The following is a 20,343-nucleotide window of genomic DNA, read 5'->3' as shown; positions in this document are numbered from 1 at the left end:
ACAGTGAAACAAGCAATTCAATTATGAAGCTGTTGGTTAATTTTAACTTTTTTTTTTTTTTTTTTTTTTAATTAAAAAAACCCAAAATGTTCGTCTTATTGTAAATAAACATGGCATTTTTCCAACCAGGCCACTAAACAGCACTGGAAAGACTTCAGACACCAATTCATATCAATATCTTAGAGCATAAATATTGCATATGACGGGAAAGCGAGCCAGAGGCACATGAAAATAGTTTCCAACTGCAGGAGATACTGATGACAGGAGCTCAGCTTTGATTTGCTCAAGGCATCGCAGAGTAACCTTAAAATAGCAAACTTACTGGAGTTAAGATAAGATTGGGACTTGTTTGCAAAGTCGGCCGTCCTGCCGGCTCCCCGGCAAGCCCACCGACCCCGCCGCCCCCCACCCCTGCCCCTCACCTCCAGATCGCTCCATACAGAGTCCTGGTTGCACATGTCCCACGCCATCCAGCTGCGGAGCGACGGCAGGAAAGCTGGCAAAGGAGGGTCCAGAGGCAGGCAGGCAGGCAGCAGACACTCATGCAGGCAACGAGACCCTCTCTGAGAGTGAACCGAAGGCACCTGTCTTACTACTGTTCCCTGTCACATGACAAAGCTATTAAAAAGTAGGCTGGGCTGTCACTCATCCAGCCTTCTGGTGCCGCGGCTCCAGCCCGTGACGTCACCCAGGGGCAGACCCAGCCTGAAGAGAAGTAAATCTTCCCAAAACCCGCTCAGACCTCGGCGGCCGCAGCACCACGCCGCGATTCAAAGCACATTTCCACGCCACACCCCCGAAACTCTGCTCCTGCCGTAGAAAAGCTCCCGTTCCTCCACAGGTTTTTTTTTTTTTCCTTTCTTTTTTTTTTTTTTTTTCTTTTTTTTTTTTTTTTTAATTTCTTGCCTTGCTTTCTTCTTCCTCCACTCCTAACCTACCCCCTCCCCCCCCTCTCCAAGCAAACAACAGGCAGAGCTTTGTTTATTAAAAAGTAACTCCAATACGAGCTACAGCCTGCATGCTCCGAACAGCCCCAGCCTAACCTTTGCAGCACTCGGACCGGCTGCCCAGCACTGTTTCCTTTGGAGAGGCTACCCCAGAGTTTAGGAAAAGTTACAATGCCTTCCAGTATATTTTTTTTCACTGTGGAATTCTGCACCTTGCCAAGTATTTTGGGCAGCTTAGCGGTTTCTCATCAGTAATTGCAACTTAAGTTAGTTTTTCCACACTAAACGCATCAGCAAATTCCACCCCCCCACAGCATTTTCCGAGACTGGAGTAAGCATCTATTAAAAAACATTCATACAGTTATCTCACCTGCTACAAGGAGGGAACCTGATCCTGTTCCCAGCTAGATTACAGTATTTCTCAGCTGCTCTTTAACCACTTCTCTGTCTCAATATACTCCCTCTAGAAACCAGGGAGTAGTTACAAGGAACTGCCACCATCCTGCCCATACGCTGCTCAGACCCCCCCCCCTTACTTTTTCCTGTAAGCACCACTGCCTCAGGGTGCATTTCTGTATAAACACCGTGCACCAACCCCTCTGACTCGGACCCAGCGTTTTCCCATTGCAAACAAACAAAAACCCAGCCTGTTGTGTAAAAACCCAGACACCCTGCCAGCAGAAGTGTCCCCAGACAGCCCGAGCTGCTGCAGGTGCAACTGGTTCATGACGCCCCACTCTGCACTGCATGCACAACAAACTGAACCCCAAAGCATTGCCCACGACAGGGAATAAATAAAACCAAACAGACACATAAAGGTCTTGTTTAACTATCCCTGCCTGCTTGCCCATTGTCTTAAGTTGCAGGGATTTTTTTTTTAATTAGCTGGGTGCAAAGAGCCTCTCGTGAAATGTAAGCGCTGCCTCCGTCATGCTGAGCTACCAGTCAAAGTCACAAAACTATAATTGATCATCCTCCCTGTCATGAAATATTCATTTTCATTGTTATTTGCAAACTTGAGTATTCTAAAGGCTAAATGAATTCAGTTATTATACAAGGCTATGGCAATTCTGCTGAGAGAAAAAAGAAGTACATTTCTTGAAATAGTCTTTTTTCGCACAGACACTGGAAACTCCAGGAACGGTAGGAGGTCTCAGATATATTCTTAGCTTATTTGTTTTCTTCTGTAATCCATTATTGCCAGTCCTGATAAAACATACAGTTTTCCCAGCTTGTGCTTAAGTTGCAAATCACATCACACTGTCATATTTTCACCAAGCACAGATGACAAAAAATGGCATTGTTTTTACTTTACTTAATTAAAAAAAAAACACAGCAAAATACCAAATGACTGCGAAAGCCTTTCCTATGAATGATTAAATTAACAGTATTGCTTTGCTCTCACGACAAAAAAAAAAAAAGCAAACTAATTTCCTTTCCAATTATATGCTGATTTAATGATAAAACTGCAGTAAATTATGAAGATCTGGGGCAAAGGTGAGTATCTCTACCCCTCAAACAGTCAACTGTGAAATAATGCTGAGTACCTGCCCACCTGGAGTGGAGTCAGTTCTTATTAATTATTATCTGTGGATCCATGTCTGGTGGAATATTCTCCTTCAATACCTACTTATAATTGTGTTCATTGACTGTGCCGAATCCATCACTGTTTTTTTTTGAAGTTTCATTCACACCTTTTATAGAAATGTATTTACACTGGAACATTTCATATTGCTGTTTTGGATATTTTGACCTGCTCATGTTGTTTCTATTTTCTACATTTCCACTTCACTGCTTTCCCTTCAAATTAGCAAGTTAACTGATAAATATAAACTGTGACTTTAGTGGTGCTCTCACCATACAAGCTCTAGAGATTGGAGAACTTTCTTAGTGCACTGTAGACAGTGCAGGCAATAGATAATAATAACAGAGTCCCCCAGAGCTTTTCTATGGCCCTGCCCACACTACAGCTTGAACTCTGCTGGCAGTTCCAGCATTGCCTGGAAGGGATGCCAAGCACAATTCCAACTACAAAAGACTGCAAGGTTTCAACAAGGGCTCCTGATTGCTTGGGCAGAATTTTATTTTTAAAAAACAAAATGTCTAACCCCAGCTATAGTAAAAATGTACTCACTGGGATCTTTTTTTTTTTTCATGTTTTAATATTGTGGGGTTTTTAAGTGTAATGCCCAGAAGAGGAGAAAAGCGAGGAAGGAAGTTGCAGTGGTGGTGTAGTTTGGACACAGCACAGTCTCAGCATATGTAAATTAAGCCTGTGAAACCCAGCCAGCACCTAAGCTGCTCTCCTCAAAGGAAACCTTGTCTTCTGAACATTCCCTAGTAGCTTTAGCAATGCTCTCCCCTCCTATTTTGACAACACGAAAGAATTGCACAAACATCTTCCCTGGAGCATTATCTGAGCACACACGTTATTTGGTTCCATAACAAACCCATACAAAGAAAACCCTCTCAGCTGGAAAAGTCTGCTGGTCCATTTGAACCAGTCTGCCCTGATGAAAAGTTCGTCATCAAATCACCTCCTCGGTCACTGCCACTACCCTGTTTTCAGGTTACCATGTACCTAATCTCAATTTATGAGTTTTGCCTTTTCTTCTGCTTCAGGGGTCATAACTCAAGAAAGTTCCAACAGCATTTAGGCATAAACTCCCAAATTCCAATACATTTCTTAACAGGACTGAAAAGTATGGCTGCCTGCAACAGCAAAACACAATTGAAAGGGCCGAGCCTTCAAGCATCTTTGACTTTTTCCTGGATTCAGCATTAATTTTATCTCTTTGTCCTCTTTTTTTTTCACCCTCATTTCCTAACTACGGTCATGTTTTCTTTCCCTGTAATTTAGATTTCTCAAAGAAGCTACTGATTTTGGAACCCCGTGATTTTGAAATCCAAAAATTAGTCCTGACATCGTGGCACTGAGGAAGAATGGTACTTGCTGATCTTCAGCAAAGTTTGCTACTTTTCCAGTGGAGTAAGGACAACCAAAGTTGTATATAAAAAACAGTGCTGCAGTTTCAGCAAGAGGTTTGCAAACCAGTTCTCACATCAGTTCAAGCCCTTCTGCTCAACCCTCAAAAAGTGAATGGCCTTACATCAGATGAGCCAGTGCTGTATATAAGAGAGCAAACTGCACTCCAAAGGTGTGTTAGTGTGAATGGTGTTCTATATAAAGTATATGTACCCTATTAATTTTTTATTACAAATCTTTCTTCTCTGTTCCTTCCTTCTTATTTTTTTGCACAGTCCTGTATTTGTTTTCCAGTCCATTCTCTTTGTTCCACTTCTATCCTATTTATTTGCTGATTTCTTTTTTTTTTTTCCTCCTCAGATCCTTTCCTTATTTATCCAGTTCATCCTACCCAGAATACACCCTCAATAGCAAAAGCCAGTGAGTCAAACTCCTTGAACTTCTGGGTTCATTGGTGCAGTAATTCTACAGTGGGATAAAGCAGTGCACCCTCTACGATTTTGTTAGGGCAAATATGAACTGAGATTTTGGGGGTTTTAACAGAGGAAACCCATGACAGTGCTCTGTACCATCTCTCAAAAAAACTCAAGAGATGTGGGCCAAGTTAATTCCTGGCCTTGCTCTGGGTCACGGGCTGCTGTCTGAGTCGTTGGATATTAGAGAGTCCAAAATAACTTTCTCCGAACAGCGTTACTGACATTACTGACACCAGGCTGAACCCTGCCACATCTGCCTCCACAGAGGGAGAGCTCAAACAAACAGCACTGAATGCCAGGGGAAAGAACCTGCTTGTTCACATGCTAATGGACCTGCCTGTGAATATTCACTATTAGTGAAGATTAGCTGATTATCAGTGTTTACCACAACTCTTTGTAACCTGGTGCTTGTAGTAAAACTCTCCAGGGGTGCCTAAGTGAAGCAGGAGCACAGGTACCCACAAGAAGAAATCTACCTAAATTTTCTCATACCTCCCTGATTATTTCCCTCTTCACAAGCATATTTCACTCATTATTAAAACAAGAAAAGCAAAGCCACTCCAGCTGATTACCTAAATACATTTTGTGACTTGTTTTCCCCAGCACTTGGAGTATGTGTTCTCCAGGACTCACCTTTGCTACGACTTGCAAGAAAATACATCTTGTCAGGCCTGTTAAAAGCAGCACAGACAGTGAGTGTCTTTCAGTTGGATGTTACTGTTCCACAGAGACTAATCTGTAAAAGAGCATCTACATTTAAATTCAGTGCCCCTATATGTTTGAGAAACCAAGCCGTGTAAACACATCATTTTCCTGGTGAGGCTTTGGTGCTACCTGAAGGCAGATGCCCAGGCAAGCCAAGGAGACACATTTCTGTTTTGAAATTTCTGGTGCATTGGCAGAGCAGGCAGGACCACATCAAAATCACAGACCAATGCAGAACATCATCATCTCTCCTTTATTCACCTCACCGCCGATATTTCTTTGGAACAGAAGAAACCATAAAATTTGGGGTTTTTCCCCCCCCCTTTCTCCTTCTACATATTGTAGTCTCTGGGGAGAAACCAAAACCAAAACCAAAACCCCCCTTTCACTCTCCCTGTCCCAGCCTTGCTGTGACAGTCCTTCTGGGGATGGGCAATTGTCTTCCCCAGCTCCAGCCACAAAGGGTAGAACCTGGGGAAACTTCAGGGGTACAACACGTATCTGTAACTTTCTGCAGGGCCCTGGAAAACCCTACCCAGATATACTTCTTACCCCTATTACCATCCACCTTCTCTGGGGGACCTTAGAGTATTATCCTGGAGCTCTTGTTTCCTGACACGGTCATCACTAATACAAATACAGTTTTTACCAAGTTTTCCAGAGAGGGATTTGAAGAGGATGATCCCAGAAACAACCACCATGAGTTCCTTATCTTTGGGTAAAGAAAAGATTCCCTGATGCAACTATAAGCAATTTGGTGGAAGAAGAGGCTGATCCAAAGCTACCATCCCTCTCTGAGGCTGCCACCCAGATGGCACCCAGTGTTTGGGGCTTGCTTAGCCACTGGGCCAGGTCCTCCCAGCTCAGAGATGATGCTGTGATACCCCAGCTGCCACATCAGCACAGCAAAGCACTGACAGATCCACACCAAGGCTGATGGAAAAAAAGAAACAAAACCCATATCTTGTATTTCCCTAATACAGCCTATCCCTTCTCCAAAATGGCTGGGAAGACAATGGCACTGGAGCACACACAGGTCTGTAGCACAGCACTGGAGAGAACAGTAACCTTTAAATCCTCTCAAATCAAATCTTGTTTTACACAAAAATGGTATGGTAAAGTCAATGTGAATGAAGCACCTTTGAGAGAAGGAACAGAGGGAAAGGCAGTGGACAGCTTTAGTGCCTCCTAGCAATTTTTTTTTTAATAAACTAGAGATGACAGACAGCCTTACCAACACATCTCTCATCTTCAAATAAGACTTTCTTCAGACAGAGCTCAGTGTAACTGAGTCAGCCTTTTTTCTTGGGCCTAGCTCTTGGCATTTTTCATATTAAAACAAAGTATAATGTGGAAATAATTCTGAACTCTAGTCATCTGATCGGATTATAGTAACACAGGCCACAGACACGCTCTGCTACAATTTTAGGCAAACAAAATAAAATGAAGATATCAAAAGTATCTGTTGGTTGGTTTTGTCTAAAAAGAAACCAAACCTGCCCATGCACCAAGTCACCCTTTATACTGTTATGCCTTGCTGTGGAGGAGGGCAAGCTCCTGCAGACATTGCTGTTGGGGGACAGCTGAGCTTCATGCAGCAGCCAGCACTTGCCACTTGGTCTCTGACAGTCCCAGATTGCAGCAAACCTCCCCCTCCCCAGCTGCCCACAGCCCCTGAACCCCATTTCACCGAGTCAGCCAAGGACAGACCAAAAGGAGATGGGGTCACCTCACCACAACAGCCAATGCAGTTTCACACAAAGTTCCTGAAGGATCAGCTTCCCCTGACCTCTTAACTAGTAGTTCCTGCCAGCCAAAATTGAGCCCTGAAGTTATTTTTAGCCAGAACTCTCCATGAATTGCAGTTAACTTCCAATATGCAAACTAGTGACTAGTGCTAGAGGAATCCCTATGGGTTTTGTGGTTCCACTCTCTGCTCAAAAGGCCAATTATTCATTTTTCTTGGAGCTGCAATATTAATCTAAAAAAAGTTGCACAAACGGAAAGAGATGTCATCCTCCCTCCATCCCCAATTCAGATAACTGAAATAAAGGAGATAAGCATTTTGCCCAGGGGTTATTAGCTGTACCAATTGCAGCTGTAAACCTTTGGAGGCTGACCCTCCTCCAGCAATGCTTTTGATGAGACATTTGTCAGTACTTCCACCTTTGACTCAGGGCCAAACGCACTGATACGGAGATGGAATGGGAGAAATGCAAACCACAGAAAGCTCTGAGCTGAGTTACCAGTTTTATTCTTTTTTTCTTTCCAAATCCCTTGCCTGCATACCTGTACAGGAAAATGCAATAAGGTAAAAGAGGGGCCAAATGGGCTGGAAGGGGTGACTGCTCTAAATCCTTTGGAAGGGAATGGGAACTTTTAAATGGATTTAGGCAGGCTTTGAATCAGACCTTATCACAGAAGATGGGACCAAGACAGTTCAAAGCAGAAACTCCACCACACATTTTGACCTCTTAAAATTGTTCATAATACTTAGGCTTCCCCAGCATTCTCCTGTGAATCGAGCAGGGATAAAGCACTGAGACTGCATCAGCTATTACCATTATGGATATCTCTCTTCCCAAGAAATCTAGTATCCTTTGCCCTGGGGCAATGGTTAGTCTCCTAATTATTTTATATGTGGGTACCAATGAAGACTCATTTCTTCTCCCCAAAAGAGCTATGAATGTATGTTCATTACTTCATGCCAAGCAACAGATAAGTTCCTTACTTTCATGTTTGTCCCTAATGTCCCAGATCTCTACCACTGTCAATTTCCCCAGCAATCTGAAGCAGATGAACATTTATTGTCTCTGCTCTCTTGAACTTCACATGCAGAACAGCAAGCCAGGGCAATACATTTAACCAAAAGCATTGAAAGGACCATGTAGGATTCACACTGAAATAGAGACTTCACCAGAGTGCCCCTTTCCCTTTTGCCCATTGCATACTTCCACCTTCTTCCTTCCACCTTCTTTTCTGAGGAACAAAGAAATAAGTAAAAATAGGAAACTGACTGAATGGAAGATTATTTTAACCTTACATTGCAAGGTACTATGCAAAAAAAAAAAAAAAAAAAAAGAGCACTTCCTCATAATATTATTACCAATAAATTAACCGAGATTGCATGGACTGGAGAAATGAGTGTGACATATCCCAAGAGTTCTCTGGAGGCAGCTGTTTCATTCTCACATGCACTCCTGTTTACAAAACCACAAAAAAATGTTTGCCCTTCAGTCCAACACAACACAACTTTACATTGTTTGCAGATTTTCTTGAGGCAGGGTAGGAGCATGCACAGCATTAGCTTTGGGGAGACAGGGATACCATCTTCCAGGGAGTGTTGGGGAAACACGTGGTGGTTGTTAATTTGTATCCTGGACAGTGCTATAAATCGAAGCATCGCTGACAATTCTTGCCCAGTAAACATGCTCAATTTCATCTCCCATAAAAAAGGCAAGCAGGCACTAAATAGCAACACATTTTGATTTTCGTTTAGCCACTTTGATGATAGGTGATGGTAGCGGAAAAGATCATTTATCTTCAGGTTTATTTTATACGAGATAAAAGGCCTTGCCAATTTTTTAAAATTCATTTACACTAGTGAATAAATCTTCTGAAACAATAAGTGGGAAAGTCATATTTCTTTAACTTTGCTAAAATTTGAAAATGCTGATCTTGGAGTGAAATAGACGGCACCGGCATTTTAATCAAGAATTTAAAGGCTCTTCTTCTAAATAAGAGGCACAGCTTTACTTCAGAAGAAAATATCCGTGATTCAGAGAACAGCCTTTTTTATGCATTTTGTCAGAAAAAATCAGGAGAGACACGTGCAATTTTTATATCACCTTCATTTTTAGATCAGTCCCAACGTGAAGGCTACCTATAAATAGACTGAACCTAGCCTTTCAAATATCTATACTGCTGCATACCAGAAATGCAAGCTTTCAGTGCCTCTCATGGCTTTCAGAGCCTTGTGCTGTGCCTGCCTTCTCCTCTAGCACATTACCCCGAGTTGCATGTGGCACCCAGGCACTTGCAATGTGCAGTGGGTTGCAGTATGTGATACGCCTTCATTCAGGACATGTAGCAAGATCATCAAAACTGCCTCCCCACTTGGTTGGTTGAGTTCGCCACGAAAAAGGACACTGGCAACACTGAACCCAGGGAGGATGTGAAAATGAAGCTGTGTCAGCTGGCCCAGCAGCTCTGCTCAGAAAAAGCGAGCTGTCTGGTTTGCAACACACCACTCTTTAATAATACGAAGGGGAAAAATAAGGTCTTTTGTCTTATTGTTTGCTACAGAGCTCGGAGACACACTTCTACCTGTTTAAAGATGAGACTTTCCCACAGTGCACTGAACTCCTGGAGACTGGTGTAGAATTACAAGACAGCAGAATACACAGTAACTATTTCTTTGCATTGCACTTTCTAAATTGTGATTCTCCTCGGCCTTAACAGCATGGGTCAAATTCATCCCAAGCACAATCCCAGCAACTTCAGGTCAGCGGCACCTGAAAAATCAATAGCATTCAAGTTGATGAAGTTATAACAACAGTGACTCTGGCCCAGGCTGTACCAACGCTTACTTTTATTGTGTATATTCTTCACCGGGTATTATGCTCCAGTGAATGTATTTCCATGTTTTCTACTGCTAAACACTCTGCTTAGCAAGTCCCAGAGCCACACCAGGAGCTGGAACAGGAGAAATCTGTACTAAACCAGGTTGTGGCACTGCCCTGGAGGCTTTGAGTGACTGTGACTTTGCTTACATGAAACAAAAGAACACCCTTGCACCACTTGTTAGCTAGATACTCCTAGCAGGAACGAGCTTGAAAGGACTTGCTTTTCTTTGCTTACTGTCAGGCTCAGCTCTGACAGAGTCAAAAGTTTACGAAGGCATTTTTCTCTGTCAAAAAGAAATGATCAAACAATGAAACAAAACACCAGCAGACTAAATGAGTTCTTTCAAAGAATTTTGGATAGAAAATGTCTTACCTGCTGACAGGAAGGCAAGAATAGCAAACAAAGACATAGGAATAAAAACTATTCAATAAAATATTGATTTCATTATCACCACCTATTCAACTTAATTTTCTTGGCATCCATATCCCTAATGCAGGTTTGTGATAGATCGTACAATCACTTTTTAATTAAGCCCTACTGTGCTTTGTATTAAGAACAAGGCAGTAGATATTATGGCACAATATATCTACCAAAATATTTAATGCTTATCCTTTTCATTTTGGTATTTAAAAGTTGTTCTCTTAGGAGGTGGTATCAGTATTTAACAACATTCTTGACAGCAAGTATAAAACCCAAAAAGCTTCATACTTAATCTAGCCATGTCAAGACTTAAACCCCTTAAAATAATTGCTTTCTGAATATATGGTATTTCCCTTGCATTATTTTTTATTACCCAGCTTTCAACAACTTAAGATGCAAGACTTGTTCACACTCCTACATACTGATGAGATACGAAGTGGCACGAGGTTAGAAAACTGACATTTGACCAATACAGTTGCACGGTACATGAAACAGATGTTATTGTGTTACAAGAGATATTTAATGAGAAGCTGTAGAACACTGGAAGCTTCCTGGGGTGATAGTATTTTCTTTGGATTTTAGGTCTCTTTTGGTATCTCAGAGCTCTGCTGCTTGTGATGGGGCAGATCCTGTAAAAGCACAGCATAGCTCTTCAAGTAGAGTACTGGCACTTTTCAGAGGGTAACATTCACTTTAATTACTGAAATGTACCCACCACCTTCTTCCAAGGAAGAAAAGACTGTTGTTGCATATATAATGTGGTTTTAGTTTTTAATGCCAGAAATGAATCAGTAAACATAGTTACATTACGGTATACTATTTCTTATTCTGTACCCATAGTAACCAAATTAATCTCAAGGTGTTGCTGGCACTAATTCAATCTGAAGCTCATACTTCAGATTTCACATAGGTGCCTTCATCCTATTCTTCTTCTCAACTAATAAAATGTTAATATATGGCAATATATTTATTTCTGGTTCAGTTAAAGTTGAGGAGCGCAGTGGAGAAATCTAATTAATATCAATCATATATTACAAGACTGTAGTTTAGTATAAAAAAAACAATTTCTAGCACACCTTCTAGAAGTGTGGTTGAAACTAGATGTTGAATCAGATGACCCAAGAATTCAATTTTGCTGCTGTTCATCTGTCTCTAGAATAGGGATGGCCAGTTTTTCCTTCCCCCCAATCTCCGTTTAAAAAAAAATCTCTAACCTACAGCCAAGAACTATGGTAAATATATCACATGTTCTTAAAAAACAAGAAGGAGATCTTGGAGCATGAGATAGTGATAACTCCCTCTGTACCACTGTAAGTCAGGCATGCACTGGCAGTAAGATCCCACAGTGACCCTGCAGGCCTGTCTTCAGCAACACTCACTGGTATATTTTTTTCCACTGGTACCTACCAGTGGAAAAGAAAACCCAAAAAAACAGTTGTTAGTGTAAACACCTTTTCACAGCACAGGAATTGTACTTGAACTACTCAGGAGATCTAAGCAACTCAACGGTTGTGGTGTGGTCTAGATCACAGCAAAAAGAAATTCAGTTCCTTTCTCGGGGCTTAATTTAGGCAACCTGAGACCCCACACACACTAACACAGTCTCCAAATCTGCTCCAGTCCCCATAGTTAGAAAGGTTTTGCAGCAAGGTTCTGGGTCAGTTCACAGGTCTAGGAGCCTTTTTTTTTCCCAGCTGCTTACAGTCCCATTGATTTCCAGGAGCACGATGTCCCCAAGTATTCTGTTGCTTTCATAGTCCTCTATGTGATATTATTGCACTGAACCATGCCCAGCTTGCTCCAACCATGGCCAGAGGAACAGGGCTGGATTCTGTCATCTCTATTCACCACATGCAACAAGCAGTCCCATCAAAAGAGTGAGCTGGAGTGAGGAGTTAAGGTGATACCTCTGGAGAAGCAGAGGGTGCGTGGGTGACCAGCACTGGTCTGCATGGAAGCTCAGCCCTCAAGCCTACCTGGGTTGCACAGCTGTAGAAAAGCTTGACTCTGGCTTACAAGGATCCTGTGTTCTGGCAAAAGTCTCAGGAATGTTTGAACAAGCCCAGAACCTGACTGGACTGAGAGCCCCAGGCCTACCACTGCAGGACACAGGAGACCCAATGGTTTCCTGCGGCAGGCACACCGCTCAACGCTGTATGAAGCCATGCACAAGCTAAGACCTTTCCAAAAGAACCCTGACCCACCTCAAACAGGACTGCACACCCCAGGGCTGCACTGAACAGCTGAGGTTCACAAAGTCCTCCTGATCATTTCAGGTTCTGCCTCAGTTACAGAGCAGTAAAGCTCTCAGAGGCCCTGGTGTGCCCCTGGGCGTTCACACCGGGCTCCCACTGGACTGGAGCGCTGTGTGTGTACTGCATCCAAGGGCACAATATAGTCCTTCTCTTTTACCAACTGCTACAAAATAAAAATTCCTAGAACGGCTTAAACACATCCCAGTACAAATCTGAGTAGTTTCAGACTCCTTCTTTTCTTTCTCAAATTATGTGCTTTGCCAGCTTCAGAAAAACAGATGGAAAACACATCCCTAAATGTGCACCCTTGTGATCATTCAAAAAGGAAAGCAGCACCAACTAGCTTAAAACGTTTGCTAGGAAAAGTCTTTTCCATATCATGCAAATAGCAGACAAAAATAACTGCTAGGCAATTGATATACATACAAATATTGGTTATTTTAAACAGTAATTTGTTATTGAGGACATCTCACTGAAATATTATAATATTCAATTTCCTCTGCATTTGCATGGTAAAGGAGGTGGAGGACGCACGATCATTCATTTAACTATTACATAAATATGTCTATCATAAGATCTCACGGCTTTCAAGCCAGAGTTCAAACACATGTTTAATGCATGAGAGTATGATGAAGCAGCTTGTGAACTCACAGGTCTCATAGCCCAATCTCAATCAGATACGGGCTTGGTGTAAATACGTACGGTATCACGTGCTTTCCCATAGCAAGGTGTCTCCAGGGAGCAGTCTGACATCAGCAAAGGAGACAGGTGGTTCCCTTTCCAACCCAGAAGGGATAAAAAGAGGAGTTAAGGCACTATGTAAATATTGCAATATTTTTTTCCTCGGTGTTTTGCCACGGTTTTCATTCCTTAATGAAACTTCAGTGCATGAACAATTCTCATAACATCTTTGCTACAAATCAGTGAGTGGATGTCATGTCCTAAGATATTTATAACCCTAAAGGTAAGTGGTAAGTGATACAGTTTGGCAGCCTTGGTTTCAAAGTGCTGAAGATTTTTGCCTTTTGGTTTGCTAAGAAAGGAATTCTAAGAAGCCACAAAACCAAGTTTCCTTGCTCTAAATGTACCCCTTTCCTACAGCGGGTCACCATACCTAATAATGCCTGTAAGAATGACAAACAGTCAATCACAGACACAGAGCAGGTCACAACTGCTTTTAGCTAGCTCCACTTTGCAAAAGCCAGCAGTGTGAGACATGCTAAACCCTGCACAATCCACAGTTGTTTGATTTTGAATCTCACATTACAAGAATTCCCTCACACACTAACCTGCGTACAGAATAACCCTATTTGGCCTATCTGCAGATAGATACTTTTTTTACACAGTGACTGCCACTGCCTCTTAAACCATTTTCTTTTGTTGCATTTCCTTAGAAACACAAATCTTGTTCCTTGGCAGCACTTGCTGTAAGTGCTGTACCACATGCCCAAACTAGTTCTCACTCACAGCTTTAATTCACAGTAAGTGGCACGAAAGGAGGTCAACACTTCTCAGAAACCACTTTCAGTTGTTTGCTACTTCAGTATCTATTCTATAAAGCCATCTCCCCTGGCTGAAACAAAGTTGTTTCTCATATTGTGTCCCTTGCTTTTTCTTACTATCCTAATCTTTATGGAATAGGATGCAGAATATATGATGGAATAAAAGAAGGCTATTCCAGGAACCACCTTCCAGGTCTCCTTTTTTTAATATTCTAAAAGTGTAAGTAAAAACCAAATAAATTCAAATTAATACTTTTTCCAATAAAAACAAAATACCCCCTTGATTTTTTTTTCCAGGCAAGAAGACTGTATGTATCTCTCAACTTTTATTGTCAATAACATGTCTTACTTTCCATTCAATTTGCTTGCTTACAGAAAGATTGTTTTATTTTTATCAACCTGACCAACACATCATGGAGGCTGAAAATCAAACAGCTTTCTTTTTGCTGTGATGCATCGCTGGCAAGAGGAATGGCCTTGCTGACAATATTTTGCTGTCAAATTTGCCTCTACAGCTTCACTGCCTTCTCTGTGATCAATGAAAACAGATTTTGACCTCATCTATTTCATTTCAGACTGTATTCTGCCCTGAGACACACAAGCACAACCTATCAAAGTTATAGTGGCAATTGGGGCAGAATTTGTTCCTTCCCTGACAATTCAGTATGTGATTCATGAACCAGAATTGAATCCAGCTCTCCTTTACTAGAACTCCTCTGGTTCTTTGGCATTAGCATTGGTAAAAAAAGCAGCAAAGATGAATTTATGTTAGCCATGTGAGCAGAACTGGATGGGCAGTCAACACTGCTCAGCAAGATGCTACAAGACCAGAAGTTGGTTATTGTATTTTACTTACATAGCATTTTCTTCAGTCTATTTTCTTTTCTTCACTTATTCCTCCATTGTTTAACTAATGGGATCATAAGACCTGGAAAAACACTTGCAAGTCTTTAACATTTCTAAATGGCTAAAAAAATAATAAAATAAAATAAAATAAAATAAAATAAAATAAAATAAAATAAAATAAAATAAAATAAAGAAGAGAAAGAGATAATCCTCTCCACAACTGTTACCTTAAAAAACATACCACCAGACGTGGAATACTTGGTGTATTCACAGAGTATACAGTTGCAGGTAATAACCGGATGATCAAGTTTCCCATTAATCCCCAAGACAATGGACCACTTTTGAAAATACAGACTCTGTTTATATTCACACATCCCTCTGTGGGCCAACACCTGCACATATTCTTTCCTACCACTCACTGCACAGCAGAGGTGAGAAGGCTCCAACACACAAGGTACGAAACAGACCCACGAATGCCACTGGAGATGTGCAGCAATACTTTGGGGCACTCCCCATGCACAACTCAGAGGAAGAGGAGGGACGTCTGTCTGAGATCACCCAAGGAGCTTTGGGGACTTCCAAAGTTCAAGACATGAGCTCTTGATGTTGGCTATGAAGTGCCAGTGTTTCACTTGATGGCAGGAATTGCCTGCATATATTGTACAGTGATTTTCTGCAGGACTGAGTTCCCAAGTAGAGACAAGGTTGACATCACTTTGAAAACCTCATCCAGGACATCTAATGAACTGCATATAGGAGACTAATCTACAGTAGATTTGTTGTATGGTAAAAATAAACTCCTTAATATAACAAAAGCACTCATCAACATATGCCTGCAAAGCACCAATTATCTGATGAAGAGGAGTAATACTAGATGGGTCCAGTTGCCTCAGTTATTTAACTGTTTACACGAATGGAAATTAAAAAAAAAAAAAGAAATGCCTACAGAATCACACATGAAAACACACATGAAGGATTTGAACCATACTTGAGTTCAAATCTGAAGGTTATAGGAGAAAAAATATTCAATTATAAAACGACAACAATACAGCTCAGGGCCTCTGAATCCTGCTGCATGTTGCTACTGTAACGGTTTTGAAAAAACTTTTTTTTTTGGTAGAAAATTATTTTCATTTCCCTTACAATTTAAGAAAAATGCATTCAAAGCAAAATGCAGCCTGATCCTGCCCTTCTGCAATCCCATCAACAACAGCCTTACCACTGATTCCAGCAAAGCAGGGTTTATCCTTTCCTGCGGGCCGTGCTCTGAGCCTTTAATTCAATAACACCTTATTCACCAGCTACCTCCGTGAGATTAGCCGTGGTTTCAAGTATTATTCATTCAAAGCAAAGGGTCTACACACATCTTCTTGCTCTGTATTGCTAGAAGATATGAATAATTTGGGGAACATGTCAAAAGGCCCAGAAACTGAGTATCTTATGGTGGGAGCAGGGGGTGTTAACGTGGAGTGAGACACCTTCCTGAGTTTGAAAATCTTCCTTTTAATGAAATAAATACAAGAACTCCCTTCTCTTCCTTTCTTTTGTAGGTAGCATGACCTAAAAAAGGATTTGCAAAGAAGCTTGGAGAGGAGAGAGAACTCATATGTTTACTGGATATTTGTTCATTTTCTGCAGTTCTTTCAAAGTGTTTCTCAAAATTTTCAAAGATCTGTGGATCTTACAAGGTCCATATTTTCCAAGCGCAATGTGTCCAGTTTCAATTTCTTTTATTTTTTAATATATTTATTACTCTTACTACAAACTACCTAAATGCCCACACAGTATTCTAACCAAGTCTACAAATAACCTCCCGGGTCACTATCAGCAAAAATCTCACCCTTCTAAAAGGATGCAGAAGCAAGTGTGACTTCTTGATCGACTTTTTTTTCTTTTCTTTTTTTTTTTTTTTTTTTTTTTTGGTGCTATTTTGTGAAACTGCAAGGAAAATTCTGCCTGAAGGGCTGAGCCCTCCTCCTTCAGCAATGAGAGAGCCCAAGATGGGTCTGAGCACCTCGCTGGCATCGTGCTTGGAGGCAGCGCGGGAGGGATGAGTCTGCCAGAAGTGCTGATTCACTGCAGCGACCCAAGAGGTTGCTTAGGAGCTAAGCTGGGGGAGAGAGAGAGAGAGAGAGAGAGAGAGGCAGCACAGAGAAGAGGGGAGCATCTAGATGCCTGCAAATAAATAAAAGGGATGCAATGCCAAAGTTGTAGCAGAGACTGGATCTCTGAGATCTCGGCCACACGCATGCGTTTATTGGAACAAAACCTGTTAATGCAGCTCTAGCCATAGGGGGAAAAACACTTGCGAATGCACAGAAGTCATGTAAATCAGAACTGCTGCTCTATTTTACAAGAAATTTTCTCCATTAATTAATTTCATGACTTAGAGCAAATGTGCATGGTTGGAAACAGGGGACCCTGCTGATACCAATCTCATGGCATAGGATACTTCTGTTTTTCTCTCTGAGATATATAGCAGATGTACACCCTGGCTCAAATCCAGGTGCAGAGTAGGTGCTTTTGTGGCTAAAGCACTCTCTTCTACTTGGTTAAGTCTACTAGTAACTTTTTCTGGTTGGGAGCTGCAACAAATCACATGAAAACAAAACCAAAGCAAACCAAAACAAAACAGGATTTTAAAATCCAAATTCTCAGAGCTGTCACATTTATAATTAGAACTATGATATGTGGCATTACTGTGAGGTACGAACATATCACAGAGGGCCAAGCAGACAAACTAAACTATTTCTCACCTTTAAAAAGGGGGTTCTTCCAAGTAGAAATGTCACTAGAGTCACAAGGACTCTATACAAAAGTATCACCTCTTCATCCTCATACCTATTCTTAAAAAGTCCCCCACTGCTGCCTAACTTAGCCCAGCTAACCACACCACCCATCTAAGCCCTGGCAACAGCCCTGGCTTCCCATGATAAACCCAAATCCTCCTCCAAGTAGGAAACCACTTCCTTGGAGATGCAGGTTCTTTTGGAGCTACCTATAATACTCCAAAACCATACACAAGCAGAAAATGTCTGTTGATAATATACATAAAAAGAGAGATTCCCAGATAAAAAAAAAAAAAAAAAAAAAAAAAAAAGAGGTTTGATAAAATTTATCTCAGAATCACTAGATGCAGAGCCGGTTGCAAGTGTAACCTTTTAATGTGCTGATGAAAGTGTTTTTGTTTTTCAGGTTGTCTGTCCCCCTGTTGGAGAAAGAGAAAAAGGAAGGAGAGAATAAATGGAAAAAAGGAGGGAGAGAGTAAAGGAGGAAGGAAGGATATAATACTATAGCTACTGAATCAGCACACAAACTAGCAGCAGACAAAATGAGAATGGATATAAAGAACCTGACAATACCATTGTGTTCATTGAAATGACAAAAAAGAGCCTGAAAGACAAGAAAAACAGATATGCAGATAATGCAGAAGTTAACATGCAGATATTAACTTCTTTTGGGGTGCTTGCTTCTTGGTTTTGGGGTTTGGTTTTTTTTTGTTTGTTTGTTTGTTTGTTTTGTTTTGTTGTTTTTTCCTGGAAGAGGATTTATGATGCCAGATTTTGGTTGCCTCTTAATACCCACACCTGGCTAAATACAAATAAAATTAATTTTATAGCTGCAATCTTTTGACATTTTGCACATGGGGATTTGCTGAAAGAAACCCTATCATGAGGTGTCAAAAAGGAACATAAAATGCAGCATTTTATGCAATAAATGCAGTATTTTTTGAGAGACATCAACCGTGATTGTATGAAACCTAACAAAGCTTCTCCAGGGGGCAGGGAACAGTTGCACAGCAGAGTGCCTGGTGCCCTGTGCTGAGGGCAAATCTTCACCCACAGGGGCTCTAACATCAAATAGTAATAGTAGCATCTCTCTTCCTTCTGCCATTTGGTCACTGAAATCAGTGTCAAAGTGGCATGGAGATGAAAATGCTGAGGTCATGGTTTAGGCTGGAGCTTCCTACATGACATGAAATGATAACCTTTATCCCTCATCCCTCTTTCTTCTACAGGACAACCCTCATCCCTCTTACGTCCTACACTAAATCACCGGTCTTGATTTACTAGCTCAGCATGGGCAGTCCTCATTCCAGTGTATTTATTCTTTTTTAAAAATCAGTAGAAACTGTGTCCATAATGTAGACCTGGTATTAATGCACATCAGTGGCTAGCACTGTGTCAGTGCTGTGTAAAAAGAAGAAATGGTGATACTACTCTAGTAAAAAAGAAAATTTTCAGAAGACTACATCTGAGAAACAAGGGGTGATACTTATTTCAGAGTCAGGGTAGGAGTAGTTACCTGTTCATAGTCCTTACCCCATGCCCACACTCTGGAAAAGTTTCTTGTTTTAGTGCCTAGGAGAATGAAAAATAGCATTGTCCTTTAGTCTCAGTACTATACCTATAAAAACACATCTCTGGGAAAGTAGGATTTCCCCCACTTCTTTCTGCTGCTGAGGGTCATATTACGAATGTGCTTGGCTCACTTTCCTGAAGCCAGGCATGCCCACTACAGGAGGGGAGCTCTCTAAACTGTTTACAGGTGTGCATCAGGTCCTTTGTAACACAAAATCCACAATGGCATAAGCCAGGTCAGTGCTGACTAAGAAAGTCCCTCTTCTTGGTATTTAAAGGGCAATTTTCTTTCTTGTATTTTACCTGGCCCCATATTATCACCAGTGTGATAAATAAATGGCTATAACTATGTTATAGCTCTAGGAGGCCCCAATTTTTAAGATTTTGCCCTTTGAAACTACTAAGCTGTACACTTGTGCTAACACTTGGAGAGATATTGACCCTTTCAGAAAGCAAACTAGTGTACCAGCTTTCCTGGGTAAACTATGAAATGTGAGCACATCTTTCAAAGTATGAAGAATGACAACCTATTTTTACAAATACGCTGAAGAAAACTCTTTGTAAGGTTCTGGGGTTGGATTTTTTTGTTTGGTTGTTTTTTTGTTTTTTTGGTTTTCAGTATTAACACTTGGGCTCGCACCTGATATTAATCCCTCCCATATTTCTCAGCTTTTGTGTAGAGAACAGCAGAGTCATAGAGCTGTGGCATTTTGAAGTCTGCCCAACGTGCTGTACATGCCTTTGCTTGACATTTTATTGACAACAAAGGCCTGCAGCATGGCAGCATTTTTAGAGATGGGATTAACATAATGAACTCCATCTCCATGGGTCTTTCACGGCATTTCTTTATATATAGGAGTGAAAAAAGGCCCAATCTGGAAACAAAAATTTTTCCTAGTCTTTTAGGACACAAACCCTCTGAAATAACAGGATTGTATAGTCCTAAAGGAAAGAAAAGTCTGTAAGTAAAGGAGCACATTTGTACTTAGAGGACAACATGATAGCTGAAAAACTAGGAAAACAAAGACACTGACATTTGTACAAGACAAGTGTGGGGCCTGCACCAGTATGACATTATAGCTGATATAGCTCTATCATGAGAAAGTAACATGAGCACTACTGAGCCTTTACATGGGCTCACCTACCACCCAAAAATAGTCTGAAAACATCTATTTGCAGCAAGGCTTCAAAAATCTTAAAAATACATGAACAAAATCCA

General features: G+C 41.1%; 1 protein-coding gene across 4 annotated transcripts in view; it reads right to left on the bottom strand.

The window, feature by feature from the left end:
• Positions 1-20,343, bottom strand: part of PPARGC1A (PPARG coactivator 1 alpha) — a 363,077-nt gene that overhangs the window by 65,882 nt on the left and 276,852 nt on the right. The window contains exon 1 of one of the 4 annotated variants that reach the window (XM_071743830.1): positions 423-808. The exons of 2 other annotated variants lie outside the window; for them this stretch is intronic. In XM_071743830.1, the coding sequence (XP_071599931.1) occupies positions 423-470 (48 nt within the window). In that variant the 5' untranslated portion in view covers positions 471-808. Of the gene's footprint in view, positions 1-422; positions 809-20,343 lie in introns of those variants that run through there. One more of the 4 variants, XM_071743833.1, reaches the window with a different exon arrangement.

This window comes from Heliangelus exortis, chromosome 4 (genome assembly GCF_036169615.1).
Source record: "Heliangelus exortis chromosome 4, bHelExo1.hap1, whole genome shotgun sequence".
Taxonomy (NCBI): domain Eukaryota; kingdom Metazoa; phylum Chordata; class Aves; order Apodiformes; family Trochilidae; genus Heliangelus; species Heliangelus exortis.
Note: the sequence above shows the minus strand (reverse complement) of the source record. Positions and strands in the feature narration are given on the sequence as shown.